The following is a 22,098-nucleotide window of genomic DNA, read 5'->3' as shown; positions in this document are numbered from 1 at the left end:
GTTTCCATGACAACAATGTATTAAACCCAAAAACTGCACAAATGATGGTTTAAAGCACTTTACAGCTCAAATAATACAGTACAGTTAATGCAAGTCTTTTTTTTTACATTTAGAAGCTTGACATTTTTGCTTAGAAATCCTCCAAGAATCAGCTCCATTCATTTCCAAGTTCCTCACCGCAACCTTGATTTCGGCTTTTTTTGTGTGTGTTTCATGGAATGACCTGAGGGTGAGTAAATATTGATGAATAATGTAGAATTTTAATTTTTAGGTGAACTCTCTCTTTAATGGACTATTATATCAGAGCAAACAGCTTGAAATGGAGAGCTCCGCAGACAGAGGTGACTTTAGACCAGTCGTAAGTTAATTTGTATGTTTAGCTGGGAAACAGGGCCGAAGTTCGGTCTCTTGCTGTTCTCGGCAGCATGTGAGGCATTCTTCACTAGCTCTAATTGTTTCCATTACATTTCAATTTGTTGGACTCGGACAGAAGGGCACTGGCTAAATTAGAGGGCTTTTGTTATGCTATCCATTGGAAGCGACAGCGTTTTGGAGTGGTAATCAGATACAATCAGGCAAACTTGTGCTGCAAGCCTTATCTGCTTCTCTTATTAGGACATCTTAATTTCTCAGAGGCTCTCGGATGTAGTTGCCAGTGTGGGCTCAGAGGTCAGATTAATCAGACAGGTTGGGTGACGTTAAAAGCAGGGCTGGGATGCGTGTTTCTGCAGGCAGTGCCGCCCCACTGGAATAACAACTATCAGCTTGTACTCTTTTAAGGGGATCTCACAAAACCTGGCAAGAAGAAGTCCAGGTCATATTTCACTCCTAACGAATATATACTATGCTTAAAAAACAGAAGTGTATTTTTACGACCATTAAGACTTTCACTGTTGCATTATTTTTTATTACAATTAAATACACAACTAACTATGTGTGTGTGTTAATATATATATATATACATATTTTACAAACAAACAAACGAACAAAATTATAATATGCTTTAAAAAGTGTATTTTTACAACCATAAAGACTTGCATTGTTGGACTATACATGAAAATAAAGTACATAAATCTCATACACATAAGTATATACATTTCTGGTAACACTTTATTTTAGGGTCTCTTAACTAGTTGCTTATTAGCATGCATATTACTAGAATTATAGCCATTTATTAGTACTAATTAAGCACATATTAATGCCTTATTCTACATGACCTTGTTCTACATCCCTAATCCTACCCAATACCTAAACTTAACAACTATCTTACTAACTATTAATAAGCGGCAAATTAGGGAAATTTATTGAGGGAAAAGTCGTAGTTAATAGTGAATAAGTGTTCCCTATTCTAAATTGTTACCAAATTTCCCATTAAATGAACAACAACCAACAACCACCACGATACTACTACTACTACTACTACTACTAATAATAGTTATAATTATTATTATTATTAATAGCATTAGCAATAATACTAATAATAGTTATTATTATTATTACTATTACTATTATTATTATTATTGTTGTTGTTGTTGTTGTTGTATTATTATTAATAGCATTAGCAATAATAATAATAATTTATTATCATCATCATCATCATCATCATCATTATTATTATTGTTATTCATCATTATTTTTATTATTTTTATTAATTATTATTATTATTATTATTATTAATAGCATTAGCAATCATACTAATAATAGTTATTATTATTATTATTATTATTATTATTATTATTGTTGTATTATTATTAATAGCATTAGCAATAATAATAATAATAATTTATTATCATCATCATCAACAACATTATTATTATTATGTTTATTATTGTTTATCATTATTGTTATTCATAATAATTATTAACATTATCTATTAATATAAATTCTTACAATATTTATTATTATTATTTTAAATTGAGATACAGTATGAAACAAGTTGTTTCTGTCTTTGTGAGATTCAGAATCTAGAGTATTTGTTGTTTTTTGACAGACCTCGGTGCAGGGGACCATCTCAAACTTCCCTGTCAAAAATATATTGGCACATATACATAGAAATGAGTCACACGCTCTTCTACGCACATCTCTGTGCGCTCCTTTCTTTTCTTCACACAAACTCCAAGTCATCCGAGAGTCCTCAAAATGCAGTCTCATCGGTACCCTAACGCAGAATGAAATCGATAGCGGTGTCGGATGAAAAGCCCCAAATAAATACTGCATGCTGGGCAACGTTGTATGAAAAAAGCAAATGTTAAAAAACCAGCAAGCAGCAGCCTTTATGCCATTCTAAACACTGATCCAGAGTCAGTGAAGTGGACACCTTTGTGTGCGGAGAGTGCAGCACTGAATCAGTCTGCTGGAGCGGAGCCGCAGAGGGTCATCCGGGGCGAAGAGAAGCACGCGGCCGATGCTGCTGGTCTGGTAAAAAGCCCTGTATTCTGGGTAGCCTTGTTTAGCAATGCAAGGCGATTCTCCATGGAGGCTGTGCGCTCAGCACCAACAGTCACCCCTGCAGTGTACAGGGCACACACACTTCTTTTTTTTTGCTTTTACAGTATAAGACTGTCAAGGTAGACATGAATGCAGAGAGGAAAGTTACCAAATACAAGAGAAAATAACCTTATAAGAACTGGATGTTCTTCAATTTAAATTAAAACAATCGTTATATAACTTTATGATCTTACATGGAGCAGTGGACAACAACGTGAATAATGTCCTAATGTCAATAAATTAAATCTTTTTTTTTTTTTTTTCCCAGAGTAAATTGTAATTCATAACTCAATGTGATCTTAGATGTATCTAATAAAAAACTACACATTTTATGAAAGATGCATAACACTGTTTTGATTTCATATACAGTAACTATGTCACTGTTTTACAAAAATATACAGTTATTCAAAATGTTGGTGTCAGGAAGATTTTTTTTTTTACATTTTTTAAATTAAATTAATACTTTTAGTATTCAGCAAGGACACATTAAATTAATCAAAAGTGACAGGAAATACATTTACAATATTACAAAAAGGTTATATTTAAAACAAATGCTGTTCTTTTTAACTTTCTATTCATCAAAGAATCTTGGAAAAAATATATCATGGTTTTTACAAAAAATATTATACAGTAAATATATTATAAAATATTATACAAAATAAGGAATTTTTCTTGAGCAGCAAATCAGCATGTGGCACTAAATAATGGAGTATTTATGCTGAAAATTCAGCTTTAAAATCACAGGAATAAATTCCATTTTAAAATCTATTAAAATAGTAAACTGTTATTTTAAACTGTAATAATATTTCACAATATTACTGTTTTTACTGTATTTTTATCAAATAAATTCAGCTTAGCAAGCATGAGAGACTGTCAATTTATTTTCTTTTTTTTTCTTTTTTAAATCTTATCGACTCATTTAATGACAGTGTAACTACTCAAAATATTTAATCATCTAATTGTCACTATTATTTAAAGTAAAGCTATTTAAGTCCTTGTGGAAATTTCACTTGTAAATTGTACATTTCTACTGCTACAAGACCAAGATATTAAGATTGTAAGATGTAAATAAATATTTGAATCATTTAAAGGACGAAGCAATTCATATTCTGTAGTTATCATTTCAAACAATTATGAATTATGAATGAAAGTGAAATGGTTTCAAAGTAAAACACCAAAAATACGACATATGCATATATGCGTCTTCAAGACCACTGTGACCACTTGAGGTTTCCAGAGAAAAGTGGAATGAACCAAATTTGTTTCTAATTACTTCAGATGACACAGAATTGTCAATGAATTTCTGAAAAACTGGCAGAAAACCTCTAATTATTACAACTGACTAAAACCCACCGCGAGGTCAAAGTAGTTAACTGACAAAAGAAACCACTAAAATAAAGATTTCAAACTGATAGTTTGCAACTGTGGCTCTCTGATCAGTCAGATCGATGTGCTTTGCCTTGTGCTGCTGCCAAGGAAAGAAAAGAATCCCAAAATCTCCATATATATATTTATCCATAATGAGAAGACCTTCATTAATATGCATACCCACAGAAACAGCACAGAACAAAGGAATGCTTTAGATCAACTCACAGAAGAAACCCTAATTAAGAAAAATGATTGAAGAATTGCCCATAATTATACTTTTAATTATGCACACTCACAAAAAAGACAGAAAAAAACATTACAGAGAGTATTGAACGCATCCTAGTTTCCAAGAGCATGACACTATTAATATATATCTGGCTGGAAAAATTGAAATACGCCCTATTTATCTGATCCGCCGGTTGTCAGTCTAGATTTGGAGCAGGTTCTGGATACTGTATATTCAAATCTAATTCCCCCGAGAAAAAGATAGAAACACGTTTCGCTTCGGAATTACAAGCAGGACAAGTGTGTGATGAATGAGACACTTAGCATGATATGGCTCAAACAAACTGGCACCATCCGGAGGGAATATATTGGAATGTGAGTAAAGTGTAGTAGGTTGTCAGTACAGTAGGACTGTACAGTAGTTGCATGTATGTTGAACATAAGCAAATAGTAAATTCTCTTTTATGTTATTGATCACCTCATATTAGAAGAACACTCACTTGAATCCATTTGTCTGGAATGGCCATGGCCAGGCGATAGTCGAAACCCAGACCTCCTTCTTGGATTGGACGGCAAATGGTGGGCATACCGGACACATCCTTAAAAAAGAACGAATTTCTTAACAACACAACAATATGTAGAGGTTAGATTTAAAGGAGTAGTTCACCCAAAAATTTAAGTAGATGAGTTGGTTTCTTCATCTGAACAGATTTGGAGAAATTTAGCATTGCATCACTTGCTTTTTAGGACTCTCATTCCGACGGCACCCATTCACTGCAGATGATCCTTTGGTGAGCAAGTGATGTAATGCTACATTTCTCCAAATCTGTTGAAGAAACAAACTCAACTACATCTAGGATGGCCTGAGGGCGAGTAAATTTAGAGCCAAACACTTTATTCAAGCCGTTTCCGCCCTGTGTGTGTTGCTTCTCTCCCCCGCTAACAACGGGAAGTGCTACAAGAGCTGCAGATGTCGTGGTTAATTTAACAGTAACAGAAATATAGTGAGCAGAAAAATGGATTGACATTTTCCCTTATATCATGGTCTGTCTCAATACTGGATTCTGATTGGCTGGAAGGTATACATTAAAACCATTTTATGCACAAGACAGTTTAATCACCATTCTATATTAATGTGCTGCTTTAATTGATGCACACAGATACACACAGAGAGAGAGAGAGAGAGAGAGAGGTCAGAGATCACAGAGCGCACACACAGAAACATTCAGGAGCACAGGAACTTGTTGTCAATGCTGGCCTGCGACTATTAATAAAAAAGCCTAGATACTGGATCACTGCACTGAACGCTTGTGGATTTTAAATATATTGCTATTTTAGACTCCCATTTAGCATTTGAAAAGCACATTCGAAAAATAGTTTGTGCAGTGACACCTCAACTTAAAAATTTTAAATTTATAGAGTCAACTTTCAATAGAAGCTGCAAGAGCCTTTTTGCATCCTTAGATCTTTTTTTGTATTACTTCATGGTTACAATCAGGAAAATCTACTCTTAAGACCCGCTCACTCCAAGAACGATAACCACACCAGTGGATGATATCGTCTTTTTATTCTATGCGCACGATCATCTGCCGCTTGAAATTCTCATGCTCGTTATCGCAGGATGGATTTTGATTGGGTGTCAATGTTTGTATCATTCGTCAGCTGAAAAAAAAAAAAATCGTTCTGAAAGTGATTCTAACAATATCGTTTCTCTGTGCCTTTAGCATTTTAGCTGTGGTGTGGACTGAACAATTTTTAGAACTATATCTTTATCATTATCTTTATAGCTGTCATATATGAATGGGCCTTTAGACATTTATATACTTTATAAGACCTTTATAAACATGCTTTAAAAGTATTTGACAAGAAACCTAACACAAATAATCAAAAATGTACTTTTTTTTTTTTTTACCTTTGACAATTTTATGTTTAACAATTGTTGTTTAATGTATAAAATTGTTCATAACCTTGCACCCTCACCCTTGTGTATTCACATACTGAAAATATAAGACAAACTAGAACTTTGACAAGAGTTATTTATTATTATTATTTTTTTTTTTAGATTTTTTAAAAAGTATTTATAGGGGGATATCTTGTAGTAACTTGGATTGGTTTATTGCACATGCTATTAATTGATGTTTTTGTTACATAATGTGTTTCGGTACTCTCCTGCCTAGGGACAGCAGATGAAATTTAGCTCTGTAGCTAATTCCAGGGCAGTCTTTGACTGTCCATTGTCCCTGTTAAATAAAGAATTAAATAAATAAAAAATAAAAATTCCTTAGCAACTAAAAACAGCTTCATTATTCGTAGAAAGAGACAAGCAGACGCAGAAAACGCACACACAACTGTCATCCCTCGCTTGATCGATCGATCATTAATTCAAAAGAAATGCTATAACACATTCAAATAAATGTGCTCTTACCACACTATTTCATCTCTGTGTCTGATTTGAAGAGAGCAGAATGCTAGAGCTAACGAGCCGTAACCGACAAAAATAACCATTTTTACCCTTCCGGTCAAACATTACGCTGCAAACATCATTAACAGCTTTAAATGTGCACTCTGCTTCGCGTCGGGTGGTTCTTGGCCTCCGCTTCATGCATCAAAATTGTTTGATGCACAGCTAGCCGTGCATTATCTCTTACTAAAACACTGCAGAAAATGAGAACACAGAAAACACATAAATTACTGTGAACATAAATTTTATATTATGTGTGTATTTTAGGTTTATGACTACATTGCTTATGATGCACCACATTTTGATTATGTTATGAGATTATTTTGATTGTTATTATGATCATGTATTACACTGTTTGCTTGTTTTAGTTGATACGTACTTAAAGAAAAATATAAAAATGACTTTAGACTTCAAGAGGAAAACCTTGAAACCACATATACAGTACTTTTCTCATTCATGTGGCCTTCTGCCAAACGTAGTTATTTAAATGTAAAAATAATAATAACCTGATAAAACATATGATCTACTTTTTAATATTCACATACAATTGGACTCAACTGATAAAATGTTTTAATTTGTTTGTACAAAAATTCTCAGACTCCACTACTTTGGCTTTCAAGGCCCAATATCCTCATCTTTTTATGACTTTTTTTTTTTTTTTTCTTTTACAAAGTACTACTGCTGCCCAGATTGAAATTCATAACTACTCCAAAAAAGTATTGTATGGACCTCCGCTGGGAAGGAAATATCAAGACTGGACCTTTTGGAATTTTAATTGAATACCCTGCTTTGAAGAATATTCGAGTCTGTCAAGCTCAAAATGGCAAAAAGTAACATTTTCTTCTGAAGCCAAATGAAACTTACATGCACATGGAAATTTCGATCATTTATTTTATACAAGGAGTGGAACTTGTAATGTCTAATGTAATGAGAAATTAAAACGTAATGATGACTACAGCCATATCTGGCCTAATAAAAGTTAATTTATTTATATTCACAGAGTGGGACGCCTCATGGGGGGCTGACATGTTTGGATCACATGACCAGCCAATTGTATTATTGCTGACAAAATCAAAAAAACTCATCAATTTTTGCCACTAATTTTGTTGACTAGATTAGCAGTGGTCTCCAGTCATGCTAGTCTTTTCTGCAGGGTATCACATAATGTGCAGCGCTGTGCAAAATTGAATTAACCGCTGAATACAAAAAGTAGCTGTGGTCCTAGTTTTTGTTATATTTGTAGTCTGTTTTTATGCTATTTAATTGTTTCCTGCAATGTAAGCAAACCTAAGTATTCGCAGTCCAGCTCTATCAATGGAGCTCATAAAAGAGAATTAGATGATATCTCTGGTGGGCGCTGTCCACTAATTACAAAACACTGAACAAAGTAAGTAAAAAGTAAGTGGTCTCATTAATCATGGCTTTAGACAGAGCCACTGAGTGCTAATTTAATGCACTGTGTCCCGTTGACTCGGAAGGTTAATTCTGTCTTTGTGGAGTCGGGATACAGTGTCGCTGTTGACAAGATTAAGGTTATTGAGCCATGACTGAAGGTATTATGGTCATTTCGGATGATCCTGCTGCATATTCTGAAGAGAGTAGCCAGTACAGAAAGGGAGACATCTTTTTACTTAAAGGAACAGTTCACCTAAAACTGTACACGCCACGATTCAAACTGTTGTTATTCACTGATAATCTTCAGATCTCATTTGTGCTTTTGCATATTTAAACTGACACACTGCACTAGTGTTGTTAACACTTGATATTCCAGAAATGATTATGCACATAAATTATTTCTGGTAGTTAATGGTCACTTTTTAATATCCAATCAATTTCCAATTTTCTTTTTTTTTTTAATCAAACATTTAAATTTTAATTGAAGTAAAACAAGTTGCAAACAAAAAATTCACAATGACTTTAAATTTTAATTTAATTATACTTCATGAATGTATATGTTGTTACCTCTAATGTAATATTGAATATTATTTTAATAGTAATATATTAATATTAAAATATTGTATTAAAAATACAAATACATAATTTACTGTATACAGGGACTTCAAAACCCTTCAAAAGTTTGAGATCAGTAAGTTTTTTTTTTCCCTTTCATTTTTGGAAGATAATACTTTTATTCAGAAAGGATGCAACTGATCAAAAGTGAAAGCAAAGAATTTATAAAAAAAAAACTTCATACAGTATATTTCAAATAAATGCTGATCTTTTGTACTTTCAAAGATGTAAAATGTAAATGTATCAGTTTCCACAAAAAAATATTACGCAACATGACTGTTTTCAACATTGATATTAATAAGAAATGCTTCTTGAGTAATAAATCAGCATATTTGAATGATTTCCGAAGGATCATGTGAGACTGAAGACTGGAGTAATGATGCTGAAAATTCAGTTTTGCATTACAGGAATAAATTGCATTATAAAAATATATAAAAAATGGAAAATAATTATTTTAAATTGTAATAATGTTTAATTTGTAATAATGCAAATAATGCAAATAAATACAGCCTTGGTTTGTATAAGATAATTTCTTTCATTTTTTTAAATAAATAAATACATACATACATACATACATAATTAAATTTACCAACCTAAGACTTTTGAATGGCAGAGCATGTGTATATGACTAATAAAATAAAACTAGCCCTTCAGACTAGCCCTTGTGCGGTCTTTGGTCACTTTTGACCGAAAAATGTTACATTTTAAATTTTTAAAAATCGTAGCTTCATCAGAATGGTACGAAACTTGGTTACTTTTATGGCACTTGGTATGTGAACACACAAATAAATTGAGGGCATGATTCGAAAAAGCTAAGTGCTCATTAAAAAAAAAAAAAAAAAAAGTCACACTTATGGTCTTCGGTCTTCGACCGACCATAGGAAATGAATGGGAAATGGCAAAAAAATTTAAAATACAGATTTTTTTTGTGAGTACAGTCTACAATTCCCCAATGATGCAGAAAAAAAATTGCACAGCAATGAAGGGGTGAAACTCTAAAACATCTAGAGTGCAAAATCAACACACCCTCTAACACACGCACACACACACACACACCTATGAAATGGTGTGCCTGTAACACAGCAACTATGTAAAAAGTGGACAGCAAGGAAGGGGTTATACTCTAAAACATCAAGAGTGCAAAACAGACACATCCACTTACACACACTCACTTACACACACACACTCGCTTACACACACACACACAATTATACACACTCAAATTAATTGGTATGGCTATAACCATATAGCCAAACGAGTCAGAAAACTGAAATAAGAGGTTGAAATCAGATCCAGAAGGATTAAGCTCTGATAAAACATTCCTGTTTATTTTTGTTACATTTTTATAGAATTGTAATGCTTTGTATAACAAAATGCTTACTGTGTTCAAGTTTGACTGTAGTAATAATAATTCAAAAACTGACGCTTCAAATCAACATTTAAAACAGCAACAAAAAAATAAAAAAATAAACCTTGACAAAACATAGTCTTTCAGAATGCCTTGATATACATTTAAATCCACAACCTAATAAAAGTAAACAATTATGTATAAAAACAACTAGGGAATTCAAAAGCCTCTCTATAGATTCCTATACAGGCATCTAGTGGTTACACCAAGAAATTGCATGTTTTTTTTTCTTTCTTTGCTCTCACCAGGAGATGCTAATCTGCCTTCAAAAAATGGATTTTAAAGGCCTAGTCTCTATTTTAATCTGAGATACTGCATTCATTGAAAAAATGTTTTTTAAATTTGAGAAAAAAAAATGTTGTACTATTTTCAGTGGGAAAATTAGATAATTACATAAATATGAATTATTAACATGAAATTATGAATTATTAACATAAAATAAAATTAGAAAATCAAGAAAATTAAAATACAAAATAAAAAATATTATTGAACAAAAATATATTAGATTGATTTTACTGAAGAAAAAAATAAAAGTTTTATTTTCACTTTTGACCGCAAAGACCATGAGTGTGATTCACAAATAAAGACCACACAAGGGCTAGACTAGACAAGAATATTGTCTTTTTCTCACACAAAGCTATTGCATGCTTCAGAAAATTTGAAACAGAGCTGAAGTCTTATGCGGAGTATCTAGGAAACCTGTTTGTATACAGTCATATTGTTGCAGTATAAGCCATGGCTGATGGGAACTACAACATTAATGTTATATTACTGTCATCTCAAAACAGCAGAATAAGAAAAGCAGCAGCAATTCAGTTCAAGAACTGCTGAGCTAACATTTCAGAATACTCTTCATGCTGTTGGGAGCTTCTACGTTCAATGCATTTCAGAAAACAACATACAGCTTACCTCTGCAATAGTGATGCAGTCCTGATAGAGGGTGTGCAAAATATGGTTTGCCAACATGAGGTAGACAAGAGAATCCTCATCTACTTGAAGTCCAAAGTATTCTGCATAATCCCCAGAAAATCCTGATCCTGACAATCAGAGAACATATAGATGAAATCAGATTCCACAGCTGATGGTTACATTTTAATAATAATTAATTTGCAATTACACACAACTCATTTTAAAAAGAGCTACGAAGAAACCCTTTTTTGTGAATCTAATGTCATGTTTCATTAAAACAAAGTAGGTTTTATTCAAAGCCATCTTTGAAAACCTACCGAAAATCATTAGTAGCATCACTGGTACATTACTGGTACAAAATTAAAAAGAAAAGAGAAAAATGCCAGGATAACCTTTGCCACACTACTTGTGTAATTAATTTCCTGCTTGAAAGAACTTGTATCACATGCTTTTCCTGCTTAATTATGTTTATTTATGAGAGCTTCCAAAATGCTTTTCTACCCGTTTTACAATAAGAGCCTGTGACATTTACAGTGGTAGAAGGTTGTTATTGTACAGTAATTCTAAGCAAAGAACATTACGTGCTCAACTTTCTATGGACATACCGATCCCGTGATGATGGTATAGCATAGACGTCACACCATCAAACCTGAATCCATCAAATCTGTACTCCTCCATCCACCAGCGCAGGTTTGACAGGAGAAATCGCAACACCTCCCAGCTACACACACACACACAAACACAAACAGTTATTATGCTATTATGACAGGAATATATATATATATATATATGCGAGTCATTGCTGAAACTTTTTGCACTATAGAAATGAAATGAATGATACTTCAAATTGTGCGGCTATCTCATCAAATTTTAATCATTTGGAATCATTTTTGTTTTTCATATGTTTGGGGTTTGGGGATAATTATTAACATTTTTGAAATAAGTCTCTCCTTTTCACCATGGCTGTATTTATTTGAGCAAACATACAGTGAAAACAGTAATATTATTACCTTTTAAAATGCTGTTTTTTTTTTTTTTTTTACATATTTAAAAATATAATTTATTCCTGTGACGCAAAGCTGAATTTTCAGCATCATTACTCCAGTCTTCATTGTCACGATCCTTCAGAAATCATTCTAATATGCTGATTTGTTGCTCAAGAAATATTTCTTATTATTACACAGTGAAACATGTTTCTTTATGAAGTTTGAAATGCTGAATGCTAAAATCACATTACGTTTTGTGCACCATTGACAGTGCTAATGAAAACTAAAAAAAAAGATGTTGACAACTTATACAAACTAATCTTTCATTACTCATTGCACATGAATAAAACGGAGCTAACAAAAAACAGTTTAACATAAACAGTTACCAAAAGTGAGTCGTCCAAAACTTCAGTAAGGTATTGGATGATTTTAGTCTTTCATGACTAGTCGGCAAAATGTTCTGGAATGTTCCAGAAAGCACTAGAATATTACAAAATGTTACAGAAACTTCTAGAATGTCCCCATCCTTGCAAAAGCAAAATATCTTAAAAAAGAAAACGTGCAAAATTATTACTAAAACATTGCTCTACTAAACCAGTGTTTCAAAACGTATCTGACCTAAATATTGACCAAAATATTGATGCTATGTGAAAATGATAGTACAATAATAATTAACACCACAGAATTACAGAAGAACCATAAAAATTTAAGTGAAGCAAATTACATTGTGTTATCCGTTGAAAACCACAGTGCTGCTTAATGTTTTTTGTGAAAAATTAGATTCCCTCCCCCCCCAGATTTGTTAATAAACGTAAAGTTCAAAAGAACGACATTTATTTCAAAGACAATTTTTGTTACATTATAAATGTATCTTACCGACTGCCAATTTTTAAACATCAGTGTATATAATTCAAAATAATAAGTTTGATTAGTAACCCAATAGCAAACACCAAAACGCCCAAGATGCTGCATGAAATATTCTTTAGCAATGTGGTGATGATTTTTACAAAGGCAAACACCATTCACATTTTTTTTTTCATAATCATGAAAGTTGAAAAATCTACTAACAGTATATAATTTATAGCAGATCATTAGTTATTTACATATTTAATTCATATATTTTAATATGAACTTCTGATCTGGTAAGTATGTTTGCTTATAACTCCTGAATGAACATTATTTTAAAGCAGGTTTCTACAGCAGGGGTCCGCAAGCATACCACAGGGGCCCGCCAATTATTACTGTTTGATGAAACGTAAATATGCGTTAAACTAAAATAAAAAGTTCAGCTAAATGTTTCATTGTACCTCCTGCAATGCATTTGGTATCATGTAGTTTAATTACTCTAAACATCAATAAGGATTATTTTAATGGCTTTGCAATGCAGCACCATAAAGTACTGTATATAAATACATTAATATGGAAATTAATGCACGTTATTATAAGCCAGGCTTAAAATGCAATACTCAGATTTATGCAATATGTTCTGCTCTGTCTCTCTGCTCACCAAGGGGTCTCCCAGTTTTAAATTGTAACTCTTGAAATATCATAAACGTTTATAATAAGACCAGAATTCAGTTTATAATAATCAAAGGAGCAGTTCCAGTTACACAGTTATGCTGTGCACCAAACTTTCAGGAAGACCTGAGTTGTGGCTCCAGGTTCTCAGGCACCAGGCAATATAATTAATCCAGCTGACATCATCACATTCTGGGATGTGTTGCTTCCCAGATGGCGAGAACTCAGCACTGCCTGGAAGTGCAGTAGTATTGCATTCACAGAGTTAGGATTTCACATGATACGGAGCGAAAGAAACCTCCTGATAGTGCAGCGAGCATCGATCACAGCTACGCTCATGATACAGCAGCACACACACACTGTTTCAGCTGTAGAATGTGACTTTTTTTCTCTTAATATGTTTCTCCTAGGAAGGAGGTTCTCAAATTTGGAGGCGTCACCAGAATATTAAACTATTATGTCACACAAAGAGAAATTTGAGTATCATTCCTGGAACCATTTGTTTGCATCCTTGTTTCCATTAAGACTAGAGACGGGAAGATCAAGTTAATTTTCAGAAAACCTTGTTCAAGCACAAAAAAAAAAAAAAAAAAAATCACATCTCTCAGCTGTTTTTTTTCATTATTATAGAAAAATCCATTCCATTTCAAATATATGTTCACGAATCAGATAGAGCGTATTAATGATGTACATATTTTGATTTTTTTTTTTTTTTTTAGTAAAAATTTTAGTAATTTTTGGTGAATAATTTATCAACTTTTTTATTTCAGTTTTAGTTTTAGTACTTAAAGTAAAAAAAAATAAATAAATAAGAAATGTCACCTTGTCAACTAGCTAAAAGTGTTTTATTTATTTATTTAATTAACATTTTTTATTTTCCAAGTATGGTTTCAGTTTTAGTCTACAATACTAACTCTGATCAGACACCGCAAATCAATATCAAATACCAATCCGAATTTTACATAACAGCAGAGTTGGTACATGTTTTACAGTATGACTAAACATCCAAATGCAGTCATTTCAACAGGAATCTGCAGATGAAAGTATTCACTGGGTTTTTACACAACACCATTTTTTTTTTTTTTTTTTTTTTTAATGAAACCTTTTTATGTTTTTTTGGCCATTCATTTACACGACAATTGCATTTTGGGAGTCTGAAGCGCAAACTTTTAAAAATGGGTTTCAAAGGGCAAGTTTTTGAAGATGTTAACGCTATAACTCTGTTAAAACTACAAAAACGTAAATTTTGTGAAAAATGTATGACATCATGCGCATACATTTTAGATGTTCAGTCAATAAGTGTTCTTTACAAAGTGTCATCGCCAACTACTGGCCTGGCATGCATAATACAGTACTTTTAGTCGTACTCACGGATCCATGTAAAAGGAATTGTTTTGACGACTGTCGCAGAACTTTTCAAAGAACCAAAGGAAAAACTTTTCTGGTTTTAGTACAGCACAGAGGAGAGATCGAAACAAAACACAGATCATAAATTAGAAGTACAAAACGAGGATTTATAAAGACAAGTGTCTGAGGATTTCGATATAAGCCAAGAGGAGACTGGTTTTCCTTAGCTTGAAACAAAACTTGGTTCTTGCAAGACTAGCATATTCTCACTGGAGCTTATGCTCTGCCTTCATCCTACGTCATCCGCTGGAACGCCACTCTCTCGTGAGTCGTGAACGCGTGTACGACAACGTGTGTTAGCGGAAGCTAGCGATTACGATTTATACAGATTTAAATACGGATATTACTCTTACACAAATACATCAATTCACTTCATAAGGCCTTTATTAACCCCTCGGAGCCATGTGGAGCACTTTTTATGATGGATTTATGCACTTTATTGGGCTTCAAAATCTTAACCACTATTCACTTCCATGATAAAGCTTGGAAGAGCCAGGACATTTTTTAATATAACTCCGATTGTATTCGTCTGAAAGAAGAAAGTCATATAGGATGGTTTGAGGGTGAGAAAAATAATGGAGTAATTGAACCATCCCTTTAAGAACAGACAGTGTATGTCAGTGATGGAATGTAGGGTCCCAAGAATTTAGGTACTTTAAAAATCCATCACAACCCAAAAGGCTGCGAACTCCCGCCTCCAATGGCATTTTAATATATGCAAATGTTTTCCCCACATATATTTTTGAAAAGCTGTATCTGCAAGTGTGACTCCTTCCGTCCATGTTTGAAACCTAGAAATGAATACCAATGTGCTCTATCTCCTCATCGAGTACCCCAATCAGATTCCTGCGGCATGCGGCTATGAGCAAAAATTAACCGTCAGGATGAGAAATTGGAATCAACTCATCCCTAAAGTATGTCTGTATCCTGGTGTTTGGATGATATGTGTAGGCACTTGTGAGCAGCCCCCTCCAGCTGAGCATCCTCAACAACTTGGAGTAATGGCCACGTTGCCATAGAAACTTTGTTAAAATGCCAGCGCGGGGGTCCTCAGGCACCGTGCGAAGCGGACGCGGAACAAGGTAAAGCACCTCAACCGTGTGAAGCCGAATTAAAGAGCGCGAAAGAACACCATCATCTCGCCTGAGAGTTTTATAAATGCCAAGCACTCCGATTCACGCTACGGCATCCTTAATGTTATTGTCAGAAGAAGGACAATATGACACTTACGATGCAGCCGGTTCTGGCTGGAATGATTTGAGCAGCCCCAACGGAGATGGGCTAGCACTAATCCTACATCTTAAACTGTATTTGACAGCAGGAATGTGCGAATGAACTCTCTTCAACCTCGATTCTTCTCTTCTAAACTTCTACAACAATGACAAGAGGCCCAGGTAGCAGAAAATGAGAAAATATGGAAATGAACCATCTTTTGACACTCACGCTGGAACTTGAAGCTATTCCGAATATCTTATGAACCTCCTCACACAAGCAAGTCTGCAGAACTGTGGAGATGTCTGATAACATTAGCGAGGTATAAGGAGCTACAGCCTTCATTTGGAGTCATCCCGTGCTTCGGCTTGATGCATTCAGCGCTGTGCTGATCTAGGCAGCAACATTCATGTATGCTAAATCAAATATATGGATACAAGTCCCCGTCGGCCAGGCGCAAATCCCCCAAAGCTTCTTCCAGGACTGAGCAGTTCGCAATTGGTTCTGCATGAGGAGTGAATCAGCGCCGGGGTAGATTGTAGTTTTCCAAGCCACGGGGGAAAATGCTGATGTAGATATCCGTGGCGCCGTTTCATAAAGTTGCAAATGGCGAGTTTGCAACTCCGGGTTGGCTCTCCCAATACTAGGGGGCTGTGGTAATCTGATAAGCGTGCGGCATGGGTGGTCACGCAGGGCTGTGGGTGATAAATAGATTATACTGTGATCAACACATGACGCAGAGGCCAAACACACAATGTGTTTTTGTGGGACTGAGGTAAAGCCATGACAAAGCCACACCTGCACAATAAAGCCAAAAGAATGGCTGTTATTCCTTATGGGCAAGTCCTGTCGGGAGTGCGGTGAGTACAAAGCTTTTGTCAGGGTGTGATGGTCTGTGATGGTAAAGCAGGGCTACTTGGCTTTGGAAAGCTCACGGGCCACAGGGTCCTTTTAGCCCAAACCTTTTAGTAGCTATTTTGGTCACACTTTATTGTAAGGTCCAACTCTCACTGTTAACTGAATCTTAACTACGACTTAGCCTCAATAAACTCCTAATATGTTGCTTAATAATGGTTAGTAAGGTAGTTTTTAAGTGTAGGTATGGGAAAGGGGTAACACTTTATTTTAGGGTCTCTTAACTAGTTGTTTATTAGCATGCATATTACTAGAATATTAGCCATTTATTAGTAGTAATTAAGCACATATTGATGCCTTATTCTACATGACCTTATTCTACATCCCTAATCCTACCTAATACCTAAACTTAACAACTACCTTGCTAACTATTAATAAGCAGCAAATTAGGAGTTTATTGAGGGAAAAGGTTAATAGCTTCTACATATAATAGTAAATTTAAACATTTTAAATTTCATAATTTATGATTACTTGCCGTTTCATGAATGAACATGAATTAACAATGAATATATATTATTTATTAAATATTATAATATTTATTATACAGAAATACATATTAGCCTAGATAAACACTGTAAAGTCTGACATAAAAGTCAGAGTTCTCAAAAAACTAAGTGATTTGTCTATTGAACATTTATACAAAATGAGTGAAATAAATAATAACATTTTTATAGAATATATAAAAATCAGAAAACAAATTATATAACAATTATGAAATAAGTGAAAAGTGAGTAATTAAATTAATGAGCAAATAAATGAATATATGTTATAAATGCATTATATTTAGATAGGGAGTTATTTTGGTATGATATATACAATCCTCTACAATGCGATTAAATCACTCGCATATGCGACTAATCTTCACTCTGGGCGACTAAATGATGTCTAATATTAGCCAATGGCTAATAAATTCTCAGATTTTACTCACCAGTATATACAGTATATATATATATATATATATATATATATATATATATATATATATATATATATATATACATACAGTATATATATATATATACAGTATATATATATATATATATATATACATACAGTATATATATATATATATACAGTATATATATATATATATATATATATATATATATATATATATATATATATAGACCTAGTATTATCAGTCTGGCGAGTAAACTAAAAAATTTACTAGCCAATGGCGAAGGTGTCTGGAGAGCAGGGTTCCTCAAATCTTACCCTGGAGGGCCAATCTGCTGCAGAGTTTTGCTCCAACCCTGATCAAACTCACCTACCTGTGATTTTCGAATGATCTTGAAGACTCTGATTGGCATGCTCAGGTATGTTTAATTAGGGTAAGAACTAAACTCTGCAGGAGTGGGCCAGATTTGAGGATGCCTGCTGTAGAGGGTTGGGTATATACCTGTTATTCAGGTATATACCATAATAAAATGGCATAATTTGATTAAATTATTTGGTGATAAACATGTATTATGGTGACCAAACCACAGCAAATTACAATGATTGTTAAAAATGAATACATAAAATGCTTGTTTCATATTTAATACATTTTAAAAATGACCTTTTTACTACATATAATGAATGAAATATGATCAAGAATAAGCTGCTTAAATTTAGTATATTTTCATTTTGGAAAAAATAAATAAATAAATAAATATAAAAAAAAAACAATAAAATAAGTTGTTTCAATTAACAAAGATTTCTGTCCTTAAAAAAAAAAAAAAAAGCAAATATTTCAGAAATTATAATATTTCTGAAGAGCATGGATAATCCACTGGGGGGGCAGAAGACATGGAATAGATCACATACTATATACACTTTCTTGGGAAAGTATTTATCTCATTTATGATATTGAAGCCATACAAACTCATGTATTAAATATGATACATATGACTTAAATGGCTAACATGGTGAGAACACCTTACTGTAAACTGCAGCTGCCACAGTATTGACATCCCACAGACCACAAAAATCTACTTGAGACCAGCAGTAACGCTGAGGTTAAGGAGTGACTTACCGACAACACTATGGCTACAAATTGACAAACGGGCCAGTTTTCGCCTTAACCAGATTACATACGACATCAAGGGTGTCTGGAAGGACAGTAAAATGCTGTTTTATTTGATTATGAGTTCCCTTCACAATTTCCCCACATCGCTACCATTTACCATGAGCGCTCAATGACAACATATACATTGAATATCAATGAAATGGCTTGCATTGGTAGTCAAGCCCTTCAACTCAAGAAAAAAAAAAGCCATGCGACATTTCCTCAAGAGTCAAATAGCTGATAATCTGTCTCAACTCCACATTCATCCTTGGGGAAAGAATGACAGGAAAAAGACAAGTGTGATGATAAACATAAAATGACCTTGCTACACAGTATGCCAAATCTGTCATAAGCACTGGTTCCCAGACAGTTATGAATTAACACTACAAGAATACTCTAAAACCGAGGATAATCTCTCAACGGGGGCACTCTGACCTTATTTGCATTTCTTCTACCTGATATTGCAACCCAAGTCTCAGGTGCAAGGAAGATCACAGGAAGAGGAAACGTATAAATCCCTGTATCCTCAACATTACAGTCAACCTGCATGAGAACAAATAAATTTACAACCTTGACAGGTCATTTCACACAAGGCGCAGCGGTGAAACGATGGCATCTGACAGTCTGAGAGATGGCGAACAGCCGGGCCTTGTGGGAAACGACGGTTGAGGCACCTCATTTCACGCATCTCACACGCTGTGCCTGTCCTATTGGCAAAACGGCTTCTTCACTCATTCAATAAAAGACAAGCAGCGCAGATTAATGTTTATTGGGGAAGAGATGGATAACACCAGGATAAAGTGATGTGACAAGTGCCACCGTCGTGTCATTTTTTTTTTGTCGCTCTGGAATTCGTCCAGAACTGTCAGAATTAGCATTCTCCATCAACATCCAGCTGTGCCTCTGGTGAAATCCACCATTTGTCTCAATAGAAAGTTTATTAAGTCTCATTGAGAGGTGTTGGGAGAACATGCAACGTGTCCTGATGAGGAATGAATATTTAAGGAGGGGGAACCGCTTCATGAGCACGGGACCTTATCCACCATTGTCATTGGAAATCTTTCACAAAGGCAGAGTATAATTCGCCGCTATTTGCACAGAATACCAAATGTGTCCCACAAAGTCATTAAACCTGTGCATTCCTCTTAGTCCAGATTAAAAAAAAGAGCAATAAGCCTCGGTGAATGTAAGGCGCGATCGAAATGTGAGCCCACAAAAGCGGCTAGCCTCGGGTATGGCTCCGTTTGATGTGCAGAGGGATTCCGGTGATGACTGATGAAAAATGGATGCAAATGATCCAATACAGCAGGAGACTGGAGGAAGGGATGGTTAAGCGTGGAAAGAGCCTTCTGAAGTCACACATCTGAGACCTCTCGAGCGCCAGAGAGAGGGCAGACGGCGGTGATGGCCGAGAGGAAGTGTGCCTGCCCTTCAGGAGACGGGTGGAGAGGAGCGTCGTGGCGGCGCAGAGGATTAATTTACTCGCCTTCACAAGGTGTCCTTGCTGCTCTTTGAAACAGCCTATTAGAGGAGCCACAGGAAGCCATGAAGTGCGGCCCAGCGGATGTCTCTGGGCTAGTTAGATCTCCACTACAAGGGCTAAGACCTCAAACACTGGCTGTTCACATTTCCCTGTAGATGCCACAGAAACACAGTGCATAACAGAGCTAAACAGAGTATGAACCAGATGTTTCCATGAAATCATCTTGTTTTCATGACTTTTGCATGTCAAAACAAACACCGACAAACAAACAGGGAAACTGGATACATCTTATTCCATCAATCGTCATGAATTTTAATAGACTGTGCTGATAGACCAAGAAAAACAAAATCACAATGAAAAGGACAGCGTTCAGCAGTAGGGCCTTGCTTTCTTGAACATGTGAAACTGGAAGCAACTTTGGGGTTGATTGTGAAGGACTATTCCCCACCTGACACACCACCCCATTTTTCAATGGGGCATTCTGCATGGGATATAGAGGCTCAAGGTCAAGTTTGTGGTCAAGAAAGTCTTAAAGTGCCCCATTATGTCATTTCCAATATTGCCTTTCATGCAGCGCATAATGTAGCTGTATGTGAATGCAAACGACCTGCAAAGTTGTAAAGCCTAAAGTGCACAATAAATAAAGTTATTGTCTCTCAAAAGAAAGAATTGACTCCGAACAGTGTAAACGAGATGTTAGTAATTCGAATCCCACTAACTAAGGTGGCCATATGTGCCATTTTTACGGGACACGTCCTGGCCAGGATTTTTGTATTTGGCTCTGTTTTCGGGGGTTTCAAAGACATGCAAATACGCGCACATGTTATGTGTGTTCGTTCGTTCTTTCGACTTGGAGCGCCACAACGCAGACTGATCGTTGTATAACATCAACGTACAGTGAGCGCGATTCAAAAGCATAAGGAGCTGTCTAGTCTCTATAACTCTCGTGGATGTCATGCAACGATCAACGCAGAGAAGAGTTCAACGCAGAATTCACAAAACACTTGAAAGATGGCTCAGTACCCAGTTTATTTGGACCAGCTGGCTCCGCTGAATCTCAAACTGTAAGTATGTTAAATAAAATATGCGTTCACAATACAGAACTATGGCAACGGCGTACTGTTTCTGACATGCATTGTAAGTAATAGACCAACCACAACAGACTGAGCCATCTGACCAATCAGAGCAGAGTAGGCTCAAGGAAAGGAGGGGTTTAGAGAGAATGAATCTTAAAACTGCTTCAACCAAATCGTTTGAGAATCATTGGAAAATGAGGTAATATTAAATGCATAATTTGAGAAAATGAAAGCATTTTTGACCTTGCATGCATGTAAAGGTATTGTAGGATACGGACAAAACAATATTAGGAACCTAAAAAATGGCATAATAGGGACACTTTAAAGTTATGCGAAATGTTATGTGAAGTCACGTGAAATGTAAAGTTATGTGAAAGTTCTAATAGACCAAGAAGTACAAATCACAAAGATGGGATTTTGGCTAAGCAACCAACAGTGATCAGCAGTAGTGGCTTGCTTGCTTGTATATGTGAAGAAGATGGAAGCAAATTAGTTTGCGGTTGATTGTGAAGACCTATTCCCCCACTTGACACCCCGTTCCACTTTTCAAGAGGGCATTTTGACTCGGACATGGAGGCTCAAGGTA

At 34.9% G+C, this 22,098-nt stretch overlaps 1 protein-coding gene across 1 annotated transcript in view; it reads right to left on the bottom strand.

Annotated features, from left to right (window-relative positions):
- Positions 1 to 22,098, bottom strand: part of gbe1b (glucan (1,4-alpha-), branching enzyme 1b) — a 154,430-nt gene that overhangs the window by 75,753 nt on the left and 56,579 nt on the right. The window contains exons 8-10 of the mRNA XM_058745129.1: positions 11,474 to 11,589; positions 10,869 to 10,996; positions 4,581 to 4,679 (exon numbers count right to left, since the gene is read on the bottom strand). Of these exons, the coding sequence (XP_058601112.1) occupies positions 4,581 to 4,679; positions 10,869 to 10,996; positions 11,474 to 11,589 (343 nt within the window). The remainder of the gene's footprint in view (positions 1 to 4,580; positions 4,680 to 10,868; positions 10,997 to 11,473; positions 11,590 to 22,098) is intronic.

The sequence above is a fragment of the Onychostoma macrolepis genome, chromosome 15 (genome assembly GCF_012432095.1).
Source record: "Onychostoma macrolepis isolate SWU-2019 chromosome 15, ASM1243209v1, whole genome shotgun sequence".
NCBI classification, from domain to species: domain Eukaryota; kingdom Metazoa; phylum Chordata; class Actinopteri; order Cypriniformes; family Cyprinidae; genus Onychostoma; species Onychostoma macrolepis.
Note: the sequence above shows the minus strand (reverse complement) of the source record. Positions and strands in the feature narration are given on the sequence as shown.